This window comes from Haemaphysalis longicornis, unplaced genomic scaffold, assembly GCF_048455015.1.
Source record: "Haemaphysalis longicornis isolate Haplotype H1 unplaced genomic scaffold, Haemaphysalis longicornis Haplotype H1 scaffold_1, whole genome shotgun sequence".
In the NCBI taxonomy this organism is placed as follows: domain Eukaryota; kingdom Metazoa; phylum Arthropoda; class Arachnida; order Ixodida; family Ixodidae; genus Haemaphysalis; species Haemaphysalis longicornis.
The window spans coordinates 462,720,657-462,743,948 of record NW_027526203.1 but is presented as its reverse complement, the minus strand read 5'-3'; the positions used below and the strand labels follow the sequence as shown (position 1 = coordinate 462,743,948).

Here is a 23,292-nt window from a genome sequence, read left to right as displayed (position 1 = left end):
GCAATAAAGCCTCACTTTGGATTGCCGGAGCCTGTCTACCGCATGCGAGTACCCGAACCCGTGCGTGAGTCTTCGGATTCCGCAGGGGCTAGTGTACGGCGCGTAGCACTTTCTCTAGCGAAGCTAGCCAGGGTCGTCTGCTATCCCGTATGTTAGCCCACGTTTTGAAGCACGTTTTAACATGTCTGTATGTTAACTGCTAATTCACTTCTAAGGATCCTCCTTCCTTCCTTCATTTGATGTCCCAAGGCCTGTCACCCACAAGCAATCATTGCCAATCAAAGGCTGAAGAGGAGAAACTCTGACTTAGGCTTGACCAATTCTGAATGTTCTATACCAACCAAAACAGCTTCGGTTTTACTTACCGACTACTTTTCTGCGAGTAACCACCGGAAATAATCAAGTAGATGTAAAAACTGAAGAGTTAGCATTTCATAAAATTCGAGCGAACTGTACTATTGAGGTGCACGTTGACAGCATATACTGACAGAAGGGATGGCCCATATACAACGCAGAAGTCTTACTGTCACTGGAGACTGCCTCTGTACGTCGAAGAAAGCCCAAGTAGCCAGTGCGGGCATACAGGCTCCCCGTGTCTCCAGTAATCAGCTTGGCGTTGAAGTGGTCGTTGTGCTGGGCCTCGTCACCATAGACGGTGAAATACCCGCTGGCATTGTGAGGCGACTGCACCCAGATCTGCATGGCAGAAGCCGGGATGAACATTACACTCAACGCTATTAGTGCATGCACGTTTTTATAGAGTACTTTATTTACCTGTACCAAATCTCAGGAAAAGAAGGATTAACCCTTAAGTGCGAGGTAATACGGAACTTTCTGCTCACTCCACACTGAGTTCTTTTCCTCTGCTTTGAGTGGACATTTTATACACGCAAGCCGACACCAGCAATAACTGGCAACACGTGCCACTCACGGTAAAAGCAGAAGCCAAAGAGCCCACGTGAATTACTGGAGACTACAGGTTCAAGGCCACAAACCCGTGGACACATAGACACTATACCCACGTTCATGAAGAAAAGTGTTGCTATAATTTTTCCTCCTAGCTTAACTTGCCCACTGCTAAACTTTTGTCTACATACTTTTATTCATACCGCTGCATCTACAGATACTGCAAGCATGAAAATCAAAACTAGCTTGCGGCGACAAAGATTGGCCAGAATTACACTGCAAAATAAGTTGGCACACTGGTACCATTAGTACTGAGGCTATTGTCCGAGTTTGCAGCAATCACCTCAAGATTGCCTGCTTTCGCTTTTTATTTCTTCCTAAATAGCCTAGGCTTTGGGAATTAGCTGGGCCTGGTCCTGTCAACACAGTGTAACACATGAAGCAGTTAAAAGTGATGGCAGGCATGTTTTTTGGGCATTACACTTTTCAGATACATTTTCACACTCCTGAACAAGGGCAGACTTCCTTAAAGGGCAGATAGATCTGAGTGCCATTTAATGGATGCTTACAATCTTGCAGACCTGAAATTAACACGCAGATGCACAAGCAACTTTTATGGAATGATAGCTACCCATAGGCAACCTACACATCAAGCATATTGTGTAAAAAAATTTAGCTGCATTTTTCTTGCATCAAAACAGACAGCTGGGCGGTTTGGTTGAAGGTCAAGTTTAAAAACACACAAAAACAAGCAGGTGTAAACAAGCAGGGCGCTACTCACAACATCATACATGCATTTTCCTGCCTGAAGGGAGGAATGCAGTTGGTGCGAGGAGAGGACAAAATCCTAAATTCTGATGACAGGTTTGAGGGGTGCACTTAACGTACTCATGTGCGAGCAAATACTAAGAGATTCGTTAAAATCTACTTCGGAACACACCATGTGAGCAGCACAGACAAGGGCAGGGTGGGGGGCACTGGCAGGCATTTGCACTGGCCCACACAATGCACTGGTGCGACTCCCAAGGAAAGTTCACTAGGCTGGCCATGGCGGCAGTGTGGGTAAGTGAAGGCCCCCACGCACCTCTCCCAGGTGGGAGTCCCCACACTGGCCCCGCGTGTCTGGGTTGGCGATGACCAGCTTCAGCCCCGGCAGCAGCTTGCCTGATTCCAGCAAGCAGAGCGAGTGCGGGGCACCCCGCTCCACCAGTGTCACTCGATCGTTGCGCAGCGCACGCATGTCCACGTACACCTGGCTGGGGTCGGGACTTGACGCCCCCTGCACAACCGCGGAGAAGGCGAACAACGCAATTACGGGGGCCACAAATGTGCACAATGTGTCTGCTACACCTTCCGGCGACACACAAGGAGCCACCACAAATGCCTCTCGAAAGAAATCTATTGTGTCTCTGGCTGCCGCTCACTACAGCAGTCTTAACCACAAATATTGACCATATGGCAAGTTATAAGGTAATTCATTTTGTTGAAAGAAATATTGCTGTTAATCGTACTTGTACACTACATGGCCAGATGATATTAATTAACTTTTATGGCAACTTCAGCCCCGAGCAAAGTGACGTAGCTACAGTATTGGGGCCAGATTGACAAAGCATTCTAGTTAAATCCTAGGAAACGCTACCCCAGAAAGGCAGGAAATCCTCGGATGTAGCAAAACTCTCCTGTAATTTTCTTCAGAACAAGGGAGACCTTGTTCAGAAGAAAAAATCCAACTATGATGGCCGCACAATCCCAGTGTGCCATTAGCATCTTCATCAGCCTGCTTGTACCCATTGACATCGAACACTTGCTAGTCTGTTATTCAAATCTAATGAGTGGATAGCAAACGCACTCCACTCGGTCACATTTACAAAATAGGCGTTGGCTCCATTGGACCATGGATGCCATGAGTGCACCATCAATATGACTGCAAATATGCGGTAGGTGTAGTAATGAGCACCACAGTAACGCTGGGACAACTACAGTCCCGGTATTACAGCCCCATTTGCCGTTGCACTATGGAAGATGCACAATGCGCAGGGAGACATGTCACACACTAGTGCAACACAGTTTTTCTTACACTGCTATTGTTCAGATCACAAGCCTTTTGGCAGCCCTCTTGTCTCCAATTGTGATGAGTAATGATTACTGAACATCCGCAATAACAGCAGAACTTGGCCTTTAGCAGTTCACACAATCACGACTCAGAACAGCAGTGAGTGGTTTCTTGTTGCAAAGCATCTTCAAGCATAATATCAATGTTTCACGCAGCTGGTGCCCCGCCTTCGTGCAAAGCAAGTTGTGATGGGTACTTACGTTTGCACACCCTCCCGAAAAGGAAAAAGCTGCCCGAAGCGCCTTTGTTCGTGATGTTTCCACCTCTGCTTTTGAGCTGTACCAGTGAAACCCTCCCGCCTCAGGAGAGCTCCGAGGCCTGCCCCTGAGCACAGCCCCAGGCGGGAGCAGAGCAAGCCTCACCTGAAGACAGATGGCGACGTTGACCCGGCAGCCAAAGCTGGTGCTCACAGCTCGTGGAGAGAGGCCAAGTCCAGAGAACAGCTTCGAGAACGAGGTAGTGAGTGCGATCCGGGGACGCTCTTCCGCAACAACCACGCAAGTTCGAACGCAGCTCAGGTTCACGTTGCGTTGCTGCCAGAAAGAATATATAACAAACCAGAGAGGATGAGAGGGTCTAGGCACTGCTAGAAGTTAAAGGGAATCATACAACCACCATTAATAAAATATTTGGCAACCCAAATTATGGATGGTTTCTGTGAAGACGAAACTTTTTCAATGCATTTTTTGCCACTTGTTAGAGTGGGAACTTTTTTTCGACACTGCACAAAACAATAAGGAACCAAATCTGTAATCCTGTCTAGTTAAGTCTTGTAATCATGAACAATATCTGTATTTTCAGCAGGTTTTTCCCCTATTTTAGCTCTGATTTTAAAAAAAAATGCAGATACAAACTACAAAATATCCTTGCATAAAAAACAAAACATACCGAAAAAACTTCCTTGCTTACGTTCTGTAAGAAAACGAAATCTCCAAAAAACGAATTAAACAATAGCCGTGATACCAGCCGTCTCTCTTGTTTTTAGCTACTAAGGTAGTGAGGCACGCAAAGTGTTGATACACATTATGTTGTCAAAAAAATAAATAAATGAATAAATCGTACTGCAGGACATGTACAGCGTTAAAGGGACACTAAAGGCTGAATGAAATTTTGTTTTAACTGAAACATCATACGTTTTGTAGCATGCTCAGCTTTTGTTTGACGAGCAACGATGCGTTATTTCCTGAGAAATCTGCAAAGAAGGCTGAAATTTCTCTCTCCCTCTTCCCGTTCATTTGTTTCGTGACGTATACATTGCGTCACAAAATAGGAGCGAGGTACCAGTGTGGTCTGGCAGCAGTAGCTTTTATGTCACCAAGCCACATGTTCGACCACCGTGAACGTTTCTTTGGCCGAGGAGGCTGGCTTTCACTTTTATAATTTGTCACCAACCGAACGAGAAATGCTTTTCATTGCTCCAGCAGCCATTGTTCTCGTCTACACCGGCCATCCAAACTTCTCGCCGGTTGCGAACGCAGCAGCAACAAGCGCCATTTCAAATATCGCGCAAAAGCGGCTGCCCGGCTATGCATCGCTCAAGCGGCAGCCGTCATCTCAGCTCGTTTGGCAATCACGTCCATCTCATATTCTCTTCCCTCACGAGACGCGCAAACCTGGCATGAAATGCATACTCGCTTCCCACAGCTGTCTCGAGTAGTAAGCTTCATGGCCAAACAGCCGAACTTCGGAGCGGCTCCGCCCAGCCCAAACATAACAAGGGCAGAGCTATGTGTGTACGATGTATGTATTATTTATCAACGGCGGCTTGCAGCGAGCTGAAGAGCACTAGTTTGGATTGGTCGGACAACCGCCTGCAGTAAGTACCTTAACCATCTTGCTCCGTGCCCTAACCTTTCACGGGCGATAAGGTTCGAACAGGGAATGGGCAAGCCTTACCGATAGCAACATTGGCGTGCGGAGAGGAGAACGGATTGGAAGCTTAGGCAGGTTGGGTCGCTTCTTGTCCGTTTGCCGCTTCCTGGCGGAGGTATTGCTTGCACGAGCTCGGGCGCTCACCGTGGTAGGTTACTGACTTGACTCAATGCACGCCAATGCTTTTTTAAAATTAACTGAAAGCACAATGGCTGACAAGTGCGAGGGAAGCAGCCTGTCTCGCAGTGTATAAAATCTGTTGTCTGTATTTTTAAAATTTCGTCAGTCCACGGAAAGCTTTGATATAGAAGGACTCTGGTGCGAGTTAGTTGGTTCATGAGCTTTGATATACATTTATTTCCCGAGTTAAACCACTTCGGAACTGTTTATTTTAGGAAAAACATTTATAGATGCTTCTCCAATGAGCTCTCGCTGTGCACAAATATTGTGACGTCACAAACTGTAGTACCTGAAAGTGTGTGGGGCGTCGGCACCCGTTTTCCCGTTTCTGGCATTTTCTGCCTTATTAAACAACTGCAAGTTGCGAGAATGCTGCATTTGGATTCCCGGCGCCTTAATCTGTCGGTACAAGCCAACTTGTTTCCACCCTTTAGTGTCCCTTTCAAGGAGCAATGCAGACAAAATACAAGTTTGTTTTATTCGAAAGATTTAGTATTTTTATAGTGCCTCCAGCACTTTTCCGGCAGCAGGTGATGGTTTTGTCACTAGGAAATTAATCAACTGAAGTTAAAATTTTTATTCTCCCACCAAATCCTGTGTTTCGTGACATCTGCCACGACATCACATGTACAGGTCTTCAAGTGAACTTCTAGAGAGCTGTTCAGTCCACAGAAAACTGCAGGGCCTCATTCACCATGATTCGTCCTAGATGGTGCCACCTTACTGCTCTGCACCGCTGTTCGCCTTTGCTTTGTTTATGACCGTATTTGCACATGGCTTGTTTTCTGTTACGGTAGGTAGCAATTGTTTTGTGAAACACGGGGTATGGTCGACAAACAGGGTCACACAAGACAATGTCGCTCACGCCAATCGGCCCCAAAGCGCCGGACTGCTGTGCAGCTATAACAAGCACAGTGTCCGCAGTACCACAAGCACTACGCACTGGTAATTCTAAGTCTACGTGTACTTTCGTAACTTCCATTGTTTCACCCTACCATTCTTACTGCTATACAATGAATATGCATTACTCTTAAGCGAAAATAGCTCGTTCTGCAAGCTTATAAGACCTGCCTAACTTGCGTTTGCTTTTCCCGGCCTCAGCCAGTCGCACGGCTGTGCATATGACGTCATATGTTCTAGTGCGGGAAATGAGCTGGTGGGTCGCATGACCATTCCCATTTTTTCTTAATTACATATCTTATTTGAGTGAAGTTCACATTAGAAGTGGTGTGAGTATAACTAACGAGGCAATCTTTCAAATGAACCAAACTTGTGTTCTGTCTGCATGGCCCCTTTAAAGGAGCCATGAAGAGAAAATGCAAGTTGGTTTTATTCAAAAGATTTCGTGTGTTATAGTGCCCCCAGCGCTTGTCCGGATACAAACGGTGCTTTATTCACTGAGAAATTAAACAATTTAGGTTAAAATTTTGATTTTCCCGCTCAATCGTGCGTTTTCGTGGTCCCAAATGACATCACAGAAACCGACCGCTCTGCAGCCTAGAGTACCTTCATTCACGCATCCGCCGTACAGGGTAGAGACACGTATACGCTGGCGCCGCCATTTTCGGTTGCTCGCTCGCCGCCGAAGCAAGTCATTGTGTCAAAACCGCGCTAAAATTATCGCCACAACGCGGTTTACTGAAGAAGTTTGAATCATATTGTCTGTTTCGCGTTGCTAGGTCTCGTGGGAAACGAAAAGAATAACGCGTTGAGCCTGTTGGCCCAATTGCGGCGGCACGGGACCGTTCAAAGGTTGTCTCCACCCTGTACAGCGGTGTTGGTTTGTTCCCGCGTTTCTTTACGTTCCTTAACCTAGATGGCGCCACCATACCGTGGCAAGCGTTTGGTTTGTTTTTGCCCGCATTTAAACCTGGCTTGTTTTTGTTCTGGGAGAAAATATTCGTTCCCTGAAACAGTGCTCGCTCGACAAATGGGGTCACGTAAGACACCGTTGCTTGCGTCAAACGGCCAGTGTCGTCTGAGACAACCCCAAGCCCCGTAGTGCTGTGCAGCTAAACCAAGCATGCTGTGCGCAGTACGAACAGCAGAACGCATCAGTCAGTACTTCTATGTTTACATGTGCTTTCGTAACTTCCACTGTTTGTCCCATCATTCTTATTGCTTTGTAAAGAATGTGCCCTAAATTTAAGCGGAAATCGCTCGTTCGTCTAGTTTGTAAGCTCTACCTAATTTGCGTCTGCTTCTGCCAGCCTCCGCCAATCGCAGAGCTTAGCTCATGTGACATCATAGGTTCTGTTGCGGGAAATGAGCTGGTGGGTCGCATGACCATTCCCGTTTTTCCTAATTATGTAGCTTATTTGAGCGAAGTTTACGTTAAAAGTGGTGTCAGTATGATTCTAACGAGACAATCTTTTGAATGAACCAAACTTGTGTTTTCTCTTCATGGCTCCTTTAAGGAGCCCATCAGACGTAGTGCAGTAAGGTTGAAGTGGAAAAAGGAAGTTGTGGCTTTCATATGTGACATATCCACTCAGGGACCAACTTCTCGGGAGACCAGCCTCGCAGAGAGCCAAGTTGGGCACGAGTGACTGCTGTAAAATTTGCGAGAGTTCTGCACGTCGTCATGCTCACACGAGGCAGTGCTACTCCCTTTGAGCCTCAGTTGCAGGGGTCACCATGAGCAAGAAGAATTTCTTCAGCGTTTGCAGGTAGAAATGATGACAATGAACTCAGTTCCCAGCAGTTGTGTGAATGTCCCTGATCACAAAGTCAGAATCGGGAATGGCCTACCTTCAGCTGAGCAATCGACGATCCCAGACCCTTGGTGCACAGCTCCATCACTCCATAGGAGCAGAAGGTGTCTCGAACTGGAAATAAGTACGCCTGCTTGTTATTTGAACCACATGCCTCATTAGCCACATCCCAAAACATCAAAGCAGGGTTCCTGAAAAGCACTAGAAAATGTATGCCCACCTGAGAATTTAAGATGAATAATCCGTATTTATTAGCAATATTTAATTTGGAGCAAAACTGTCAACTATCTAACTATAGAAACACATATAAAACGAGAACAAGATTGTTTCAATTTTCAAACGCAACAATTTGCTAGTTTTGCCCAGTTTAGTACATTTTAGTTATAGTTTTGTGGTTTTCCAATCTTGAGAACATTTTCGTGTTGAAGTCTTTCACACACTGTAGTCTATCAGTGTTTCGCGTGGGCTCTTGGAAAAGAACTGTGCTTGGCCTGGTTTTCGTAAATGTTTTGTGGGGCAAATGAGACATTTTTGGAAGGTACTTGTGATTAAAACATGAGGAGATAATGGGTTTCAGTAAAAAATAAACAAACGCACAACAGATTCTTTTAGCCTCACTCATGCACCACTTGTGGAGGGGCTCACCGTTGTGCTGGCCCACCTATGTTAGCCAAATTACAGGGCCAGACACGTGTGCCGAGAGCGACGCATTTGCGCACGTTTTTTCCCTCTCCAAGACCGATCCTGTAGCCTTGATGCTTGCTCCTGACCGCCACCGAACCAGTTTCCAGAGAGGGCAGATGCGTGCAGTTACACGTCGCTCTCCGCACATGTGTATGGCCCTTTAGAGGGCAGCTAAAGTGTTCCAGTACCTCTACAAAAAAAGCACGGACACGCAGTGGTAAAAAAACAACTAGATGGCTAAAACAGACAAAATTAAACGGACACTACAGGCAACTCAAAAAGTGCAAGACTCAAAAAGTGCCCATAGCCTGGAAAAACACCAACATTATTTTTATTCATAAGAAGGGAGATCCGAAGGACCTCAAGAATTACTTTGAGTGTTGACAAGCTGTTTACCAAAGTTATAGTTAGCCACATAGGAGACAGCCTGGATTCTCAACAACCCAGAGAGCAGGCTTGGTTTAGGAAAGGGTACTCAACCATGAATCACATCCATGTTGTCAATCAAGCGATAGAAAAATACGCAGAGTACACTAAACCCCTTTGCATGGCATTTATAGATTACGAGAAAGCGTTTGATTCCGTACTCGCCACAGCAGTATTATAAGCACTAAAAGACTAGGGAATAGAGGAAACCTACATAAGACTTCTAGAAGACACATATAAGGGATGCACTGGTAGGATGAACTTCCATAAGCAAAGCGATAAATTTCCGATCCGAAAGGAAGTAAGACAGGGAGATACCATTTCTCCAAAACAATTCACAGGATGTCTGGAGGGTGTGTTTAGAAAGCTTGATTGGGAAAACGTAGGATCAAGGATATATGGGGAATACTTGAGCCATTTGAGGTTTGCAGACAATGTAGTCTTTGTGAGTAAGACTGCAGAACACATGCAAACAATGCTTGAGGAACTACAATCAGAAAGCATGGCTGTGGGGCTAAAAATAAATATGAATAAATTTAAAGTAATGAGGAATAAACGTGCCAAGAATTTCCTCTTCAGCTTAGGAAACGAAACGTTAGAAGAAGTAAAAGAATATAACTACTTCAGACAGATGGTTAGTGCTGACCCCAACCATGAGAGAGAAATCTGGCACAGAATAGGTGTGGGTTTGGGAGTATTCAGCAAGCACTCCCAAATAATGAAAACAAGCTACCTCTGTCACTCAAACGAAAAATCTACAGCCAGTGCAACCAGTGCATACTGCCGGTGATGACAAACAGAGCAGAAACTTGGTGCATTACTAAACAACTAGAAAGCAAACTTTGGCCAGCTCAACAGTCCACGGAATGAATAATGTTAGGAATAACACTCAGGGACAGGAAACGAGCAATCTGGATCAGAGAACAAACTTGAGTTGACGATATAATAGTTTAAATAAAGAAAACGAAATGGACTTGGCTGGTTGTGTGGTGAGACGAACCGACAGCAGGTGGACTATTAGGGTAACAGAGGGGATACCAAGAGATGGGTCTAGAAGAAGGGGAAGGCCAATAACACGATGGAGGGATGAGATACGTAACTTCGGGGGTAAGCTGTGGGCTCGAGTCGTCCTGCAGTGGACCTGAGTAGGCTGCTGCTGCAGCTGATGATGATGTCATTCTGCTCGTCTTGTGCCCCGAATTACTGGAGTATAAGAGCTGCTCTTCAGAAGGTGCGGTACCACTCTTTGTGCAACAAAGGCCAACAAATCCAGAAGAAACCTGTGCCTGTTGCATGGATTCCTTCGGGAGGCGTGCAATTAGTGCCACACATCATTCCAAGTTAATTTATGATGAGGAAGCTTGCTTAAAGAAGCCACTCATGCGTACTTGAACCGTAAAAGCCTGCCCCTCGAAAATACCCACACGTATGCAAAACATCTGCGGAAGAAAATTGCCGAAAAAAAAAAGGGGGGGGGGTCTACAGGACGAGCAGAAGGCAGTGCTCACCTTTGTACTGGCTCACCGTTGTCAGCCAAATTGCAGGGTTCACTTCAACTTCAGAAGGTGGAATCAGAATGGAGTGATGGCCCGAGTAAACGCTGCAGAAAAAAAGTGGTGGGTGAACGAGAGGGTGAAGGAAACTTGCAGTCAAGTAAAGATCACAAATGAGTCCATTTAGACTGCTTCTCACTGCCGCTTTCATGCAAAGTAACAGCCAAGAGTTTAGATTTTCCCAATATAACGCCACATTTTTAAAGCAGCGCCTGGCAGGGTGAACAACAAAGCAGACTGCTTTAACAGGCAGATTTGCACCATTCAAGCCAAACAGTTACCATTATAAACACTAAGCAGCTTAGAGCGGCTGTTTGTTGTTTTGGGCGAAGCTTATATAGCTGGGGTTTCATACATTTTTCATGCCTGCGAACGAATACTCCCAAGGCTCCGTGTGGCTTTGAAGCGCGAGACATTTCATAGTGTGAAATATTGGAAAAAGAACATCCCAGTGAGTGTGTGTGTGCTAATTAGCTCGTGGTCACCACCAAGGTTGCACGTTGTTGAAAACTTGATTCAAACCTCAGGTTTTATACGTCTCAACCCTTGGATATGCACCTGGGGTAAATTAGTTAATGTTAGGCACCATTTCCACGATAAAAACATGACTTGGGTCTCAAGCTTATCCGTATCATCACTTGGATGTGCATTTTGAGAAGATTAGTTATCCATAGGCACCATTTTCAAGATCAGTACAGTCAAAATTGCTGGTCATCCACTTTCACAGAGTGGAATGGCTCTTGATTTTTCCTTTCAAAACAAGAGACTCATCCAGATACAGTTATAGTATAACCAAATGAATATGCAATACATCTGGTGTCACAGAATATACGCAGTGAAAATTTAGAGTTAAGGGGGGACGCGGCTTTCAACTTCGGAAAAATGACCAAAACATCGTTTTTTTGAAACCCGCATTATCGGCTTCTATGTTTCCTATTCTGTGCGTCTGCAAAGTTTTTACGCTGAAAAGCGTCGCAAAGTGGCATAAAAAAATACTTTTGTCAGGCGCGGTGACAAACTATCAGCGCAAAAGGGCGAAAAAACGGCAATTTTCGGAGCGCTCTATCTCCGCAACGGTGCCACCGGGCGCAGCCATTTTGATATGGTTAGATCGGCCGAGCGATCGTTTTTCCGGTTCCGCTCGTCTCTTTTATCTTCGTTCATTCACAAACGCACAAACGGCAGAAAAGAAACGACGCACAAACGAAGCTAGAAATAAATGCTGAAGCGCTATTGGTCCTCCGGTCGGGGCGCAGAACGACGACCCTCCTGATTGGATGTCGCGGGCGCAACGCAAGATGGCGGCCGCCTGAGCTGCGTAGCGAGCGGATTGAGTTCATTTTCGCCGCTTCGCTCGGCCGAGTTTCTGTTCAATATGTGGTATTCAACACGGACGTTATCGCGATGGGAATGCCAAAGATAACGAGCCAGATTACGGGAAGTTGTGTGGCTCGAAAGGCGGAGGTCATCGAACGCTTCGTGGTGCGCGTGACTCTACCGTCGCCAGACCCCGGAGGGTGACGCGGTGTGCGCGCTTGCGATAGCGGTTCGTGAAGTGAACTTTTAGTCGGATTTGCGATGTTTACACGCTTAGTTAGTGCTGTGTTTTGACTGTGGGCTCGCTAGCCTTGAGAAAGAAACGGTCGACGCGTCAAACGCTGCGGCGCGCACGGCATAGCCGACGCGCATTGGAGCATCACATGACTGGGCAACCGGTTACGATTGAACGCCAGTAGTTGTAATTAATGCCTGCGACGTTAGTTTTAATCTTAAAAGCGACCTGACCAGCCATATCAGGTATAATCAAAGCTCGATATGTCGCGGTAAGCGTGCGCTGCGATGCGCGCGAGCCATATCGCCTTTCTTGCGCAATGTTTCCCGTGCACTTGTAATTTTCATGCAAACAGGTTTGAGTTAGTAATATAGGAATAAAATATGCTCTCTGCGTTAAAAATGTACGTTACTGTGGCAGCATTTAACAGTGATTTTTTTAGGGAAATTATTGATACCATTGCTCAGGGCATACTGGCTGTGCTGCGAGAAATATTGGATGCCTTGAATGTCAAAAGTAGTAAAAAAAATATGCTCTTGCATTGAAGTTGGGAGTTACGCAGAATACTCTACCAAGCTTCAAAGTAGCTCATTTTCAACCTTGTGGTATGCAAACTTTTGGCAATGAACACCTGCACTATGAGTACTAAGTGCCAGGCAAGATAAAACATGAAAAAAAAGCCAAAAATGTTCAAATTTAAGTTAAAAAAATGCTTAACTTGTTGCCATGGTGACAACACTGCAAAAGGAGGTTGTCCAGTGCGATACAGCCAACCAACTAACCTACTTTGCATTGAAAGCCCATTGAAACCCATCTCCCCTCCGTTTGGTTTGCAAAGGGGGGTATGTACTCTTCACGGAGGAGCTGAAAATGATGTTTTCTGGAAAGAGAAAGGCTGAAAAGGCACTCCAATTTCAAGGCAAGGCCTTCCAGAAGCCCCATGTTCAAAAGGACATGGAAGGCTACAACCGTGACGACTTTTGATATGTGAAACCTATGTTGCAACTTCGGAAGCCGTTTTCTCAAAACAGTTTTTTTTGCCACCTGTGTCGCTTGTCCCAGGGATTTCTTCGTGACTGCTGGGTCTATTTTGATTCCGTTTCTTGCATTACATTCCTTGATGAACTGTTCAGGTCGTGACACTTTTAGTTTTCCAGATTTGTTTTTTGTGATTTTTTTATTCAAATAATCGTTCACAGTTGACATGCCTGTTGCACATTAACCTCTAAAAAAATGAAAACTAAAAAACATTGTGTTGTAAAAAAAAAATTCTAAAACTGTCACGACCTCGTCCATTCATTTGAGAATGCAAAGCACTTCGAACAAGTTTTCTATCGTGTTTTATAAGCCGCTCAAGCTCGGTACAAGCGGAACAGAAAGAAAATTTCATACATAAAAAAGTTATCAAAATATGAACTTCAAATTTTTATGGTGTTATCACAGAAGCATTTCCAGTTGCTGTGCCAATTTTCATCAAAATCCACAAAGAAATAAAAAAGTTGATTTTGAAAGCCACGTCCCCCCTTAACATACATTAGCTGGGACACACACAGCAATTATTGTTACATTTTAGAGGTGAAGCCCCTTAGGGACTCGGGCTGTCGTCGTCTCCTGTCATCGTCATCGTCGTATCTTGTATTATGTAGAGTGGTTTCTTGGGCAAGTTGGTCATTCATCGTGTAAGTAAGTGCGAAATGAACAAGGACGAACAAAGAGCGCCGTGTCCCGTTCACTTCGTTTGTCCTTGTCCATTTCGCGCTTCCTTACACGTTGTGTCATGTAGTCACGGTACTACAGCGCTGGGACACTCGCTTTCCAATGCCTTGCGCTAGAGCGTAATATGTACTAGGAGTACATACCGGGACACTCGTTATCCAATGTCTCGCGCTAGACCGTTTCATCTTCGTGGTCGAAAACGCGCACTAAAAAAACACACCGGGACACTCGTTTTCATACCTGTCGCGCTATAACGCTTCGTGCTTCAAAGACACGAGACTTTTACAGCAAAGCCGTTTACCTCTAGCCCCCCAACGGTTTCATCTTCGTGGGCAAAAACGCCAAGGCGCCAAGAATACACTTACACACAGCATGCTTTGCCCCTCCCCAGGTTTCACGTTAATGGAGATGGCCCGGGATTTTTTAGTTAAAATAGCTTTGATCCTAAAGTGTTGAACATTGAGATACAAATGGAAGATACAACGTGAAACGCATAGTCAGAATGCGAAAATGCTGTTTTCGACGTTACAACAATGAGGAAAGGAAACGGGGTTCAGCTCTCCACTAGATAACTCGACCCGGCATGTGTGCCCATGCTTAGCTAAGACAAAGACTACTGTGAGCTTTCTTGCTAAAAGGTGTGTGTTAGAATAGAGCAACTACGGTAATCACTTGGCACAGGCTCTGCCACTCACTGGTCAGTTGCACAACATTGCAAAATGAATTGCAGTCAATGTTCCGCTGAATAGCAACTGCGTCTTCGCAACATGCCGTACGAACGATTCTTGGAATCATTCTGCACACTTCCGCTTTTCCCATTGCCCTTCATGGAGCTGTGCTTGTAAGTGAAACTACCCTCGAACAAACCCACGAAAACATCGCTACAAAGCACCAGGGGCTCAGGTGCAGTTTTATCTTGATATGGCTTGACTGCAACTGAATAGCAAGTGATCTTTACGAGTTGGCAGTAACTGCATCCTCATCACCAACAAACCAATTGCAGTGGCAGTCATTTGCTGAGGCACTGGGAGCCATTTTAGGAGGAAAAAAAGCAATGATGCTACTACTGTGCGCATACATTCACAATGTTACAGATGTACGAGTTTCAGAGTTTTCGTTACAAAATTTCAGGCCTAAGTAAAGTTGTTAGATGGCACGAAAAATTTACCGTGTTGCCTCGTATGGCATGAAAACTTCTGCGTGTTACTTCCCATGGAAAACTGATAAAGCTGGATGGGGTGCAAGTAATGAACAGATAATGGACACAAGGTCACAGAGGCTGGGACGCATTTAGGGGAAGTGTGACAAGTATGTCCCCACAGAGGTTGTCCGCCAGAATGCAACCCCCCCCAGGGCCCACCTGTTTAGGCACCACAGGACAAAGCCAAGGCCACAGTAGGGGTCCAGGCAGAGGGCAATGTGCCGGGACGGGTACAGCTCACAGGCCAGCTTCATGCTGCGGCACAGGGAGGTGGCGGCCGCATGTGACATCTGCGAGGACAGCGGCACCAAAATTAATAACCCGTACGGCACACATCTGAACAGTTCAAGGCCAGCAGAAGAACCAACACTTGGGCGAGTTACTGTCGGAGGAGCATATTAAGGGGCAGAGCAGAAGACGAATACACAGTGCCATCCTGTCTTCTTCCTTTTCTCGTGTTGTCGTATTCTGCGCTGTTCCACAAGACATTCAATTCACGGCCATTACAGGCTTAGGAAAGAGGTCAATGTTGCGCTTCAATTTATATATACACATATATAAAAAAGGGGTGACTGTGGCACTACGTGGCTAGGCTGTCTTATCTTGATAGTGTTGACTGGGGCCACTTGGGTGAGACCACGTTATCGGTAGGTGAAGTAGTCCAAATGCCGGAGATAAGATGTTCTCCGAAAGCGCTTTCGTCTCACCTTCCAGCTGCACACAATTGGTGCATTGCGGCTAAGCCTATCGCCACTACCAAAGCAAGCCGGTGCATTTTTCGCAGCGGTAATGCATATTCTGCGTGTTTTTTAATGGGGCATTTCTTGCTTACAAGAAGGCATAATTTCATGCATCTGAATTCATTGAAACAACTTTCAAATACTTCAAAAATATTCGAAGCTTTCAAATAGTGCTACTCATTTTGAAGCCAAATAGAATACCGTATTGTTTTCTTCGATATTCAAAAGCTTTGAATATTTGCATACCAACTCAATAACCCAGCAGGTTGTCTACTGGTCGTGGCAATTAGTACCAATCACTCCAGCTGCCCATTGTCTCTGGTTACCTACCAACTGCACTGGCTACTTACATAGTATCATTCCTCTGATTACCCTACTTCAGTGGTTAGCTGTAAGAGTTCTACGACCTTTAATCAGCATCACAGCCATGGGTGGCCCCAGACCTTTGCACTGATCAGGAGTCATACAACTCTTACAAACCCAAAAGGCCCATCCCCCCTGCTCCGGAACAAACGGAAGCCAGGCTAACACTGTGCACAATCTGTCTTATCTGCACAGCTGCCTTCCATGTGATTACATCTGTATTTTCAGAGGCAGCTGAATGCTGCATTCACTGCCCCGACATGGTGCTTCTCTTATCCTTATACAGCAGTGATGCAACACCTTGAAAGCAATTCCTCGACAGCGTGGAGTCCCACTATGCTAGCTTGGAAGATCATATAGTAATAGTATTGGTGACACTGCTTTAGAAAAACTTGATGATTACAGCTGTTCAGCTAAACTGAAACCGAAAGCGTGCGAAAACTGCTTTTGGGTAGGAGAACTATAAGCTGAAATTAGCTGTAAACGTACTACCTGTTTGTGGGTTACCTTAGTATATTATACTGCTAGATATGCACAAAAAGGTTCCAGTATGCTGCAAAAAGCCCCCTTGCGGGGGACTCACCTGATCACATTCCTATGGGACTTGCTAACTCATAACCCACGGGCTTGAAAAGCATCGTGTACCGATACAAAATTTTTGCAGATGCATGAAAATGTTCCCAATGGCTTAGTTCTTTTAAAATAGGAATGTTAACAGGTGAGTCCCCCGTAAGGGGGCACAAAATGAATGACAACTGTCTTTTTTTTTTTCCCCCCAGGGTCAACGTATTGCCCATAAAATGCCAAGAGGAGAGAGAATGCTATGGCTTGCCTTGATTCCAGCAAGCATGCCGGTAGTGCTGACGCTAAAATCCAGGTAGGCAATCATCTCGGGTGTGGGGGCACGGTAGATGCTGCTCAGCTTCTTCTTCGGCAAGTCGTCAGTCTCCAGAATCATGCGCCATGACTTGATGTCCACAACGTTGCTGGCTTCCTGCAGCCCCAACCACCAAGACTTACATTACCAGAATGATTCGCAACAAAGTAGTCTGCTGAACAAACGGTTCCGTAAAGGCATGAATTCCCAAAATTTCACTGCCTTTGCAATGCTTTCAGGCTTAACAGCGGTGGTCATAAATAAAGTCAATAAAACCTTCAATATACAGATTTGAATCTATAGAATATAGATCTTCATACATTGTTGGTCAAGCTTCTCAGGCTGCTGCAGGCAAGATTGACAGTTGCTTGCAGGCAACCATCAACTTTGCCACACATTCGGCGTGACCACAGAACATGTACTACACACACATACTTGTGTTTCTGCAAGTTCTGCTTGACGGCACTAGCACTCAGCCTACACATGTTGGAAATTACACTAGTGTTGGAAATACTGGGACTCTTGCTCTCAGCAATTAAAATAACCTAAAAAACATGGAAGCTTAGTGTCACCAGATCATTGTGAAAAATAACAAATACTCCAGCTGAAACTGTAGACAATGAATTGAAGTTGTGCCTTTGTTTCGTCATCTGTTGCACATACAAGCTATCTGTCTCAGGTTATATATAAAGAAAAAAAAAGCACAGAGGGTGTAGGCCAGTGGAATGCGGTATGTGCTAATGAAGCACACAATGCGCACATCCAATCCAATCACCTTCGACCGCAGAAGCTTGGTGACCGGTGCTGTTGAGAGAACAATCACCGACTTGCTGACGTCAACAATCATTCGGACGGTGGGCAGGGTAGTCTGCAAGTTCTGAGGATGAGGTGGCCGGATTGTCACAGGAACCACGCCTGCAAGCACACGTAGACACACACACGGGGAGGTTTTCGCAAGTGTGCTCAAAAACAGAGCGTGAGGCCAAACACGTGGCCGAAGCCTTACCGACGTAGAGGCAGCCATAGAATGCGCAGATGAGATCGATGCCAGGCGGGTAAATGAGTGCCACGTGGTCTCCAGTGTTCAGCTTTCCCTTTTCAAGCAGCAGGCACCCGACACGCTCTGCTCGCTTGTGCAGCTGAGAGCACGTCAAGCTGGACGCAGTGTTGCCCTGGAGGTTGGAGAGAAAAAGGGATGCAAAGCATATGCTGAATGTGGACATCTTCGACAGAACTCTACCTGGTTGGGGTTGAACTTGAGGAAGAGGCAAAGACACCAACCAAGGGCATTTATTAAAAGTGGTCCCAACGTTTCGGAGCCTAATCGGCTCCTTCATCACGGGTGACTGTGTTCGACCACAAATAGCAATTATATAAGGTGGGATCTTTTTTCTTTTACTCATTTCTTGCCCTTGCGCGTTGGAGGCCATGGGCGTAAATGGCGGAAAGGGCCCCTAGGGATACATTCAGACCTCCCGAGTCCCTTGTATGTGCCATTACTCGAGGAGGATTCTTCGTGAGTAATTTGTTGCAGCGCCAATTACCTGCATGCCATCAAAGTACCGTATTTGTTCGAATATAAGGCGGTCACGATTATAAGGCGAGGGGGGAGTTGAAGGACCGAAGAAAAGGAAACAAAGTTTGCACACTAATATAAGGCGAGAGATCCCGCCGGAAACTTTATTCAAATTCCTCCCTTTGAAGTTCGCGAAATTCAGCCGCGATACCACATAATCACAAGCTGTCATCATCTGAAGCATCACTGCTGTCCTTGTCACTGGTGCACTCCCAAACGTCGCTGTCGTCAGTGCCGTCCAGCGAGACGGAAATGCAGCACTTGAAAGAAGCTGCCACCATATCGTCGGGTATAGCTGCCCAAGCGCCGGCTATCCAGCGAGCCACTACCGACGGAGATACACGCTTCAAACGGCCTGACGGTGTCAAGGCCGTTTCGTCGGAGGCCATCCATTCGTTGTAGAGGGAATACAAGCGAGGGAACACAAGCGCACACCAGCGAGGGAACACAAAAGACAAGCACATGCAAGCGGCGAAGCGCACGTGGAAAACTGGCTGGGGCATAGAGAAAGAAATATGGCTGCGGTTTTGGACTCGGCTTGTGGATTGAAACATGCTGGATTTTTGCTGGCTGTTTTTGACTGTTTATGACTTCCCGCGACGCGCCGTTGCTGATCTTGGAGCCCGCCCTCGAATATAAGGTGGGGGCAGACTTTGAGGCTGCGGTTTTCGGAAAAAAACCTCGCCTTGTATTCGAATAAATACGGTAAGTCCTGTGATCAACTTCATCACAGTGTTCAGCCAATGCACTGCTCTGAATGTCAGACTTGCAGACATTGTTTTTGTGCTGTCAAAGGCGTTCTGGGAAATTCCGGGTCTCACCGACAGAACTGGCGCGGCATTGTGCACAAGGAATTTTGTAAATGACCCCTTGGGCTTTTTCCTTTGGCAGGCACTCTTGCTGCACTGCAGCAAGTGCCCTCATATATTTGAACACACCTTTAGTCTTTGTCGATTGCTTTCAATGGCAGGACATGTGTGTCTTTATAGTATGTACACCTGGCCCTTTTCAGCAGCCCTAACAGATGCCAGAATACCTAACCAGCTATCTTTGTCTATGGCACGCAAAAAGCTGCAGTGCAGTGCAGCTTTCTTCGCAGGTTCTTCGTGCGTGCCATGGGTGAAACAATAGAACACGTCTTGTGCCACTGTGCCTGGTCTGGAATGCAGAGCCAGCACTTGTCAACCACACTAGTGAAGCTCAACAACCAACCGTCAACAGCGCAGGCGTCGCCTAATGCAGTCCCAAAAGGCCACAACAGCCTTAATTAGGTTTTTAAGGGCCACAGGCTTGTCTGAACGATTGTAGTTTACCCCTTTGCCCATGGTTTTGTCTTTGTGGTTACCCTTACTCATTCTTTTCTCGCTTCTCAAGCTCCACTCCTCATCTTTTTATGCACCCTTTCTTCCTCTTTCAATCCCTCCTTTCCCACTTCCCATGTGCAGGGTAGCCAACTGGACTCTTCCCTGGTTAAGCTACCTGCCTTTCCTGCACTGTCTTTCTTCCATCTTCAATGACCCCCTTTTACCCTGGTGCTGCACGCAGATAAGACACATGGGAGCGGCAGAGCGCCCCCGGAAGCAGCCGGCAGAGAAGAGGCCCCCACCTTGGCGTTGAGCAAAGTGAAGACGGCGTGGTCCGCCGTGGTGGTGGCCCGCCAGCGCAGGATCTCAGAGATGAACTGGTACTTGCGAGCCGTGTCGCTGTCCTCGTCGATGATGCCAATGTCCCGGCCCTGGGCCACGGCCAGCCGCACCCCTTGCACCATGTTGCCCACCATCACAGACGCAGGGCCCACTTCTGGAAGGGAACAGCCCTTACCACCTCCGGTGCACATCCCAACCCGTTCACGGTACCCCCAGCCGCCACCCACCGCATACTGCCCCGACCAAAGGCCAGTTCACTGCCCCACAAGCAGGGGCCCCCCGAGCGAGAACGGAGGGAAAAGTGGCTCGCTGAACATTCTCTACCACCCTTCCTTTGCACACCATGATTTTATACAAAGGTCACGGCCACTGATAAAACTCTAGTGCTCTAAGAGATTGCTAGGGCATGTGTTATTATATGGCTAGCTGTAAAAAAAAATGCCGCCGTATCTGGCTGTAAGATATAATTGCAGAGGGTAGGGCTGCACCAAGGTTCTCACTCTTCTTGCTTGAAATACTTCAGTAGTTTAGTTTTGGTGATGCTGTTTAACAATGGCCATCATACCGCTGCCCTTTCCTGAACACCATGCAGAATACTTCACTTCCTACAACTACCCACCATTTGATACACATTTTGCAACACAAATGCAAGTAAAATCTACCTCCAACTGCCACTGCCAACAAAGCAAATAATTGTGACTATTGCAACAAATCTGTACCCTTAACAAAGTGTCTGCTCTACAAAACCACCGGCACTTTTATGGTAATTGTCTGTGAAAGCTAGCAAGCTCATAGCACCAAACAAGTGACATTATCAGTCAGTTAAATCTATGCAGTTTGGTAACCAACAGTCATTTTAGGATTTCAATGTGCCAACAAGATGGCAGGTCAATTTATTTAGTTCTCGTCTGTAAGTAATGGAAGGCAAAATATACTTATAAAACATTCACATATACTATGTGGCCTCAATGATATGAATCCGTCAGGGTAGCATATTTGCATTGCCCAAAATTCATGACAAGCATGAATATGAGAAGAAAATGCATATCTATGTTCTCTACTTGCACCTGCAGAAGTCACAGCAAAGCCATTTAACTGGAACAAAAGGAAAATTTGGGCCAGTTGGTTTGGGTGGAAATTTAAACAGAGCAGACAGTAGAGCGCTAGAACAAGTAAACAGCCAAGAGAGGCCTGTGTTAACAGCAAAAACAAGACACAGATGCAGAAAGATGCACACAGGACGATCACTTGCCCTGTGGTCATCCGTCTTGTTTTTGCTGGTAATATATATTCCAAATCAAAACCAACTGGCCCAACTTTCAGCTTTACAGTAACACTTTGTAATTGTATGAACCCTGTCCTCCTCCTATTGTGTTCTAATCCTTCTGTAACCTACGTCAACCTGGTCGCTATCGCCAGCTGTCAATCAAAAGTGCTACCTTTCAAAAAGCTAGCGACCACCCTGTAAGCACCCTTTTTATCCGTGTCTTCTTTTCACAGTAAACTATGTATTCCAAGTCAAAACCAACTAACCAGTTCTACTTTCAGCCTTAGCCACGAGACATGTCAATATTGCAGGATTAGTGAAATCTGGGTTAATTATTTAGGTTTCATTTCGGTTAACTATATAGAAATCTATGCCACTAATCCCACAGTGTTGACGTCTCCCATAACTGTTTAAATATGAATCCCCACCAACTGGCCCAAATTTTCCGTTTTCAGCCGTTAATCACTTGTTCGACTGCCTCTTTTATGCGTGTTAACCTAGACTTCAGTTACACTTTCTGCATCTTTTTCTTTACTCCGGAACTGCCAAGCACACATTCTGAAGGGCTAAGAAAACATGTGAAAATTTTTTCTCTTGTTATCCCCGTACTGCTAATCTTCACACTGTGCAATATGAGGCAAGACTTTTGTTATGCAGTGTTGTCATCCACAGTACCAACTGCGCTCGGCTTTGTGGGTTTCTAATAGGTGAAGTTATGCTGCCTTTGCCAGAAGCCCCCGCTGAGCTGTGTCAAAGGCGATCAGATAATGGATATAACATACCAGCCGAAACGGTAGAAGAAACGCGTCAGCGAGCAAACGAAGCAGATGTGTTCCCTAAAACGAGTCTTTTGGCTGCCCTATTCTGATTGAAAGTAGGAAGTGCAAATGCAATTCAGGGGTTAATAAAATTAACATATTCTTCGTCCTCAATGTGTGAAGAAGTGGCACCAAAAGATCTATGCCATCTTTGTGAAATACGGGTGAAACGACTCAGGCGAGACCAAATAGGGTTGGTACTACACACTGTGATCGGTTCCGAATTCTATTTAGCATATCTCTGACTTAATCAGCCACATGAAACTTGGTACGTCATCGTAGCACTTTTTAATAAAATTCCCATTGCGACTCGTTTGAAGCTATTTTCCTGTGGCCCTTCCGACTGCCAAGCAGCAGCAAAAGTGGTGGCTGGTGTGCCACTATATGTTTCAAAACAGACTGCTGTAATTATCTGCAGCGGCGGATGAAACAAAGCTCAACAAGGTCACTGAGTTGTTTTAGTGGTCAAATATGGTATAATTTGTTTTCAAATGCCTGTACGAGAATGTGAGCCTGAACCGTTACTTGAGACCATATTATTGTCGTGAAGGCTCTGCTGATTCGTGTCATTCATCACAGCAAGAGAATGCATTTGCAACACTCGAAATTCAGCCCATTTTACACAATGCACTTCAGCTGGTGAGTTTTTAAAATTTGCATCTTTCTGAAAATCGTATCAGCTGATCACATTCTATTGTGCCTGTAACCTGCTATGAATGACCAGTAGACAGCCATATCCACCATCCAGATAATTCAAAAGTTGTGCTCAGTTCACGTCCACAAAGCTACAGCCAGGCTACCAGGTGTGCTGTAATGAAGGGCTGCGTGTTAATTTAGAACACCTCAGGCTATTTCCTATGCAACAATTGTCAATGCAGTATAATGCACGTACAAAAACCTGCTTACTGCACAGCTTCAAAACGAGAAAACACATCTTGCCCTACAAAACACTAAGCCACACGTTCCAAGAACCAAATGAGGGAATTTATGTGATGCACTATGAAATTAAGTGCTGAGCGCCCTGGTCTGGTGACCTTGGATTCTAAAATGCGACACAACGCATGTGGAACGGTGAACTGGCCTTCAGA

At 45.8% G+C, this 23,292-nt stretch overlaps 1 protein-coding gene across 9 annotated transcripts in view; it reads right to left on the bottom strand.

Annotated features, from left to right (window-relative positions):
- The window catches only part of Dip2 (disco-interacting protein 2), a 244,673-nt gene that overhangs the window by 6,597 nt on the left and 214,784 nt on the right, over nt 1-23,292 (bottom strand). For 8 of the 9 annotated variants that reach the window (XM_077688011.1, XM_077688013.1, XM_077688015.1 and 5 more), the window contains 10 exons: nt 20,080-20,273; nt 17,904-18,069; nt 17,673-17,812; nt 16,853-17,014; nt 15,077-15,207; nt 10,404-10,495; nt 7,823-7,899; nt 3,382-3,552; nt 1,991-2,185; nt 525-696 (listed from right to left, as the gene is read on the bottom strand). In XM_077688011.1, the coding sequence (XP_077544137.1) occupies nt 525-696; nt 1,991-2,185; nt 3,382-3,552; nt 7,823-7,899; nt 10,404-10,495; nt 15,077-15,207; nt 16,853-17,014; nt 17,673-17,812; nt 17,904-18,069; nt 20,080-20,273 (1,500 nt within the window). The remainder of the gene's footprint in view (nt 1-524; nt 697-1,990; nt 2,186-3,381; nt 3,553-7,822; nt 7,900-10,403; nt 10,496-15,076; nt 15,208-16,852; nt 17,015-17,672; nt 17,813-17,903; nt 18,070-20,079; nt 20,274-23,292) is intronic. The other variant, XM_077688008.1, reaches the window with a different exon arrangement.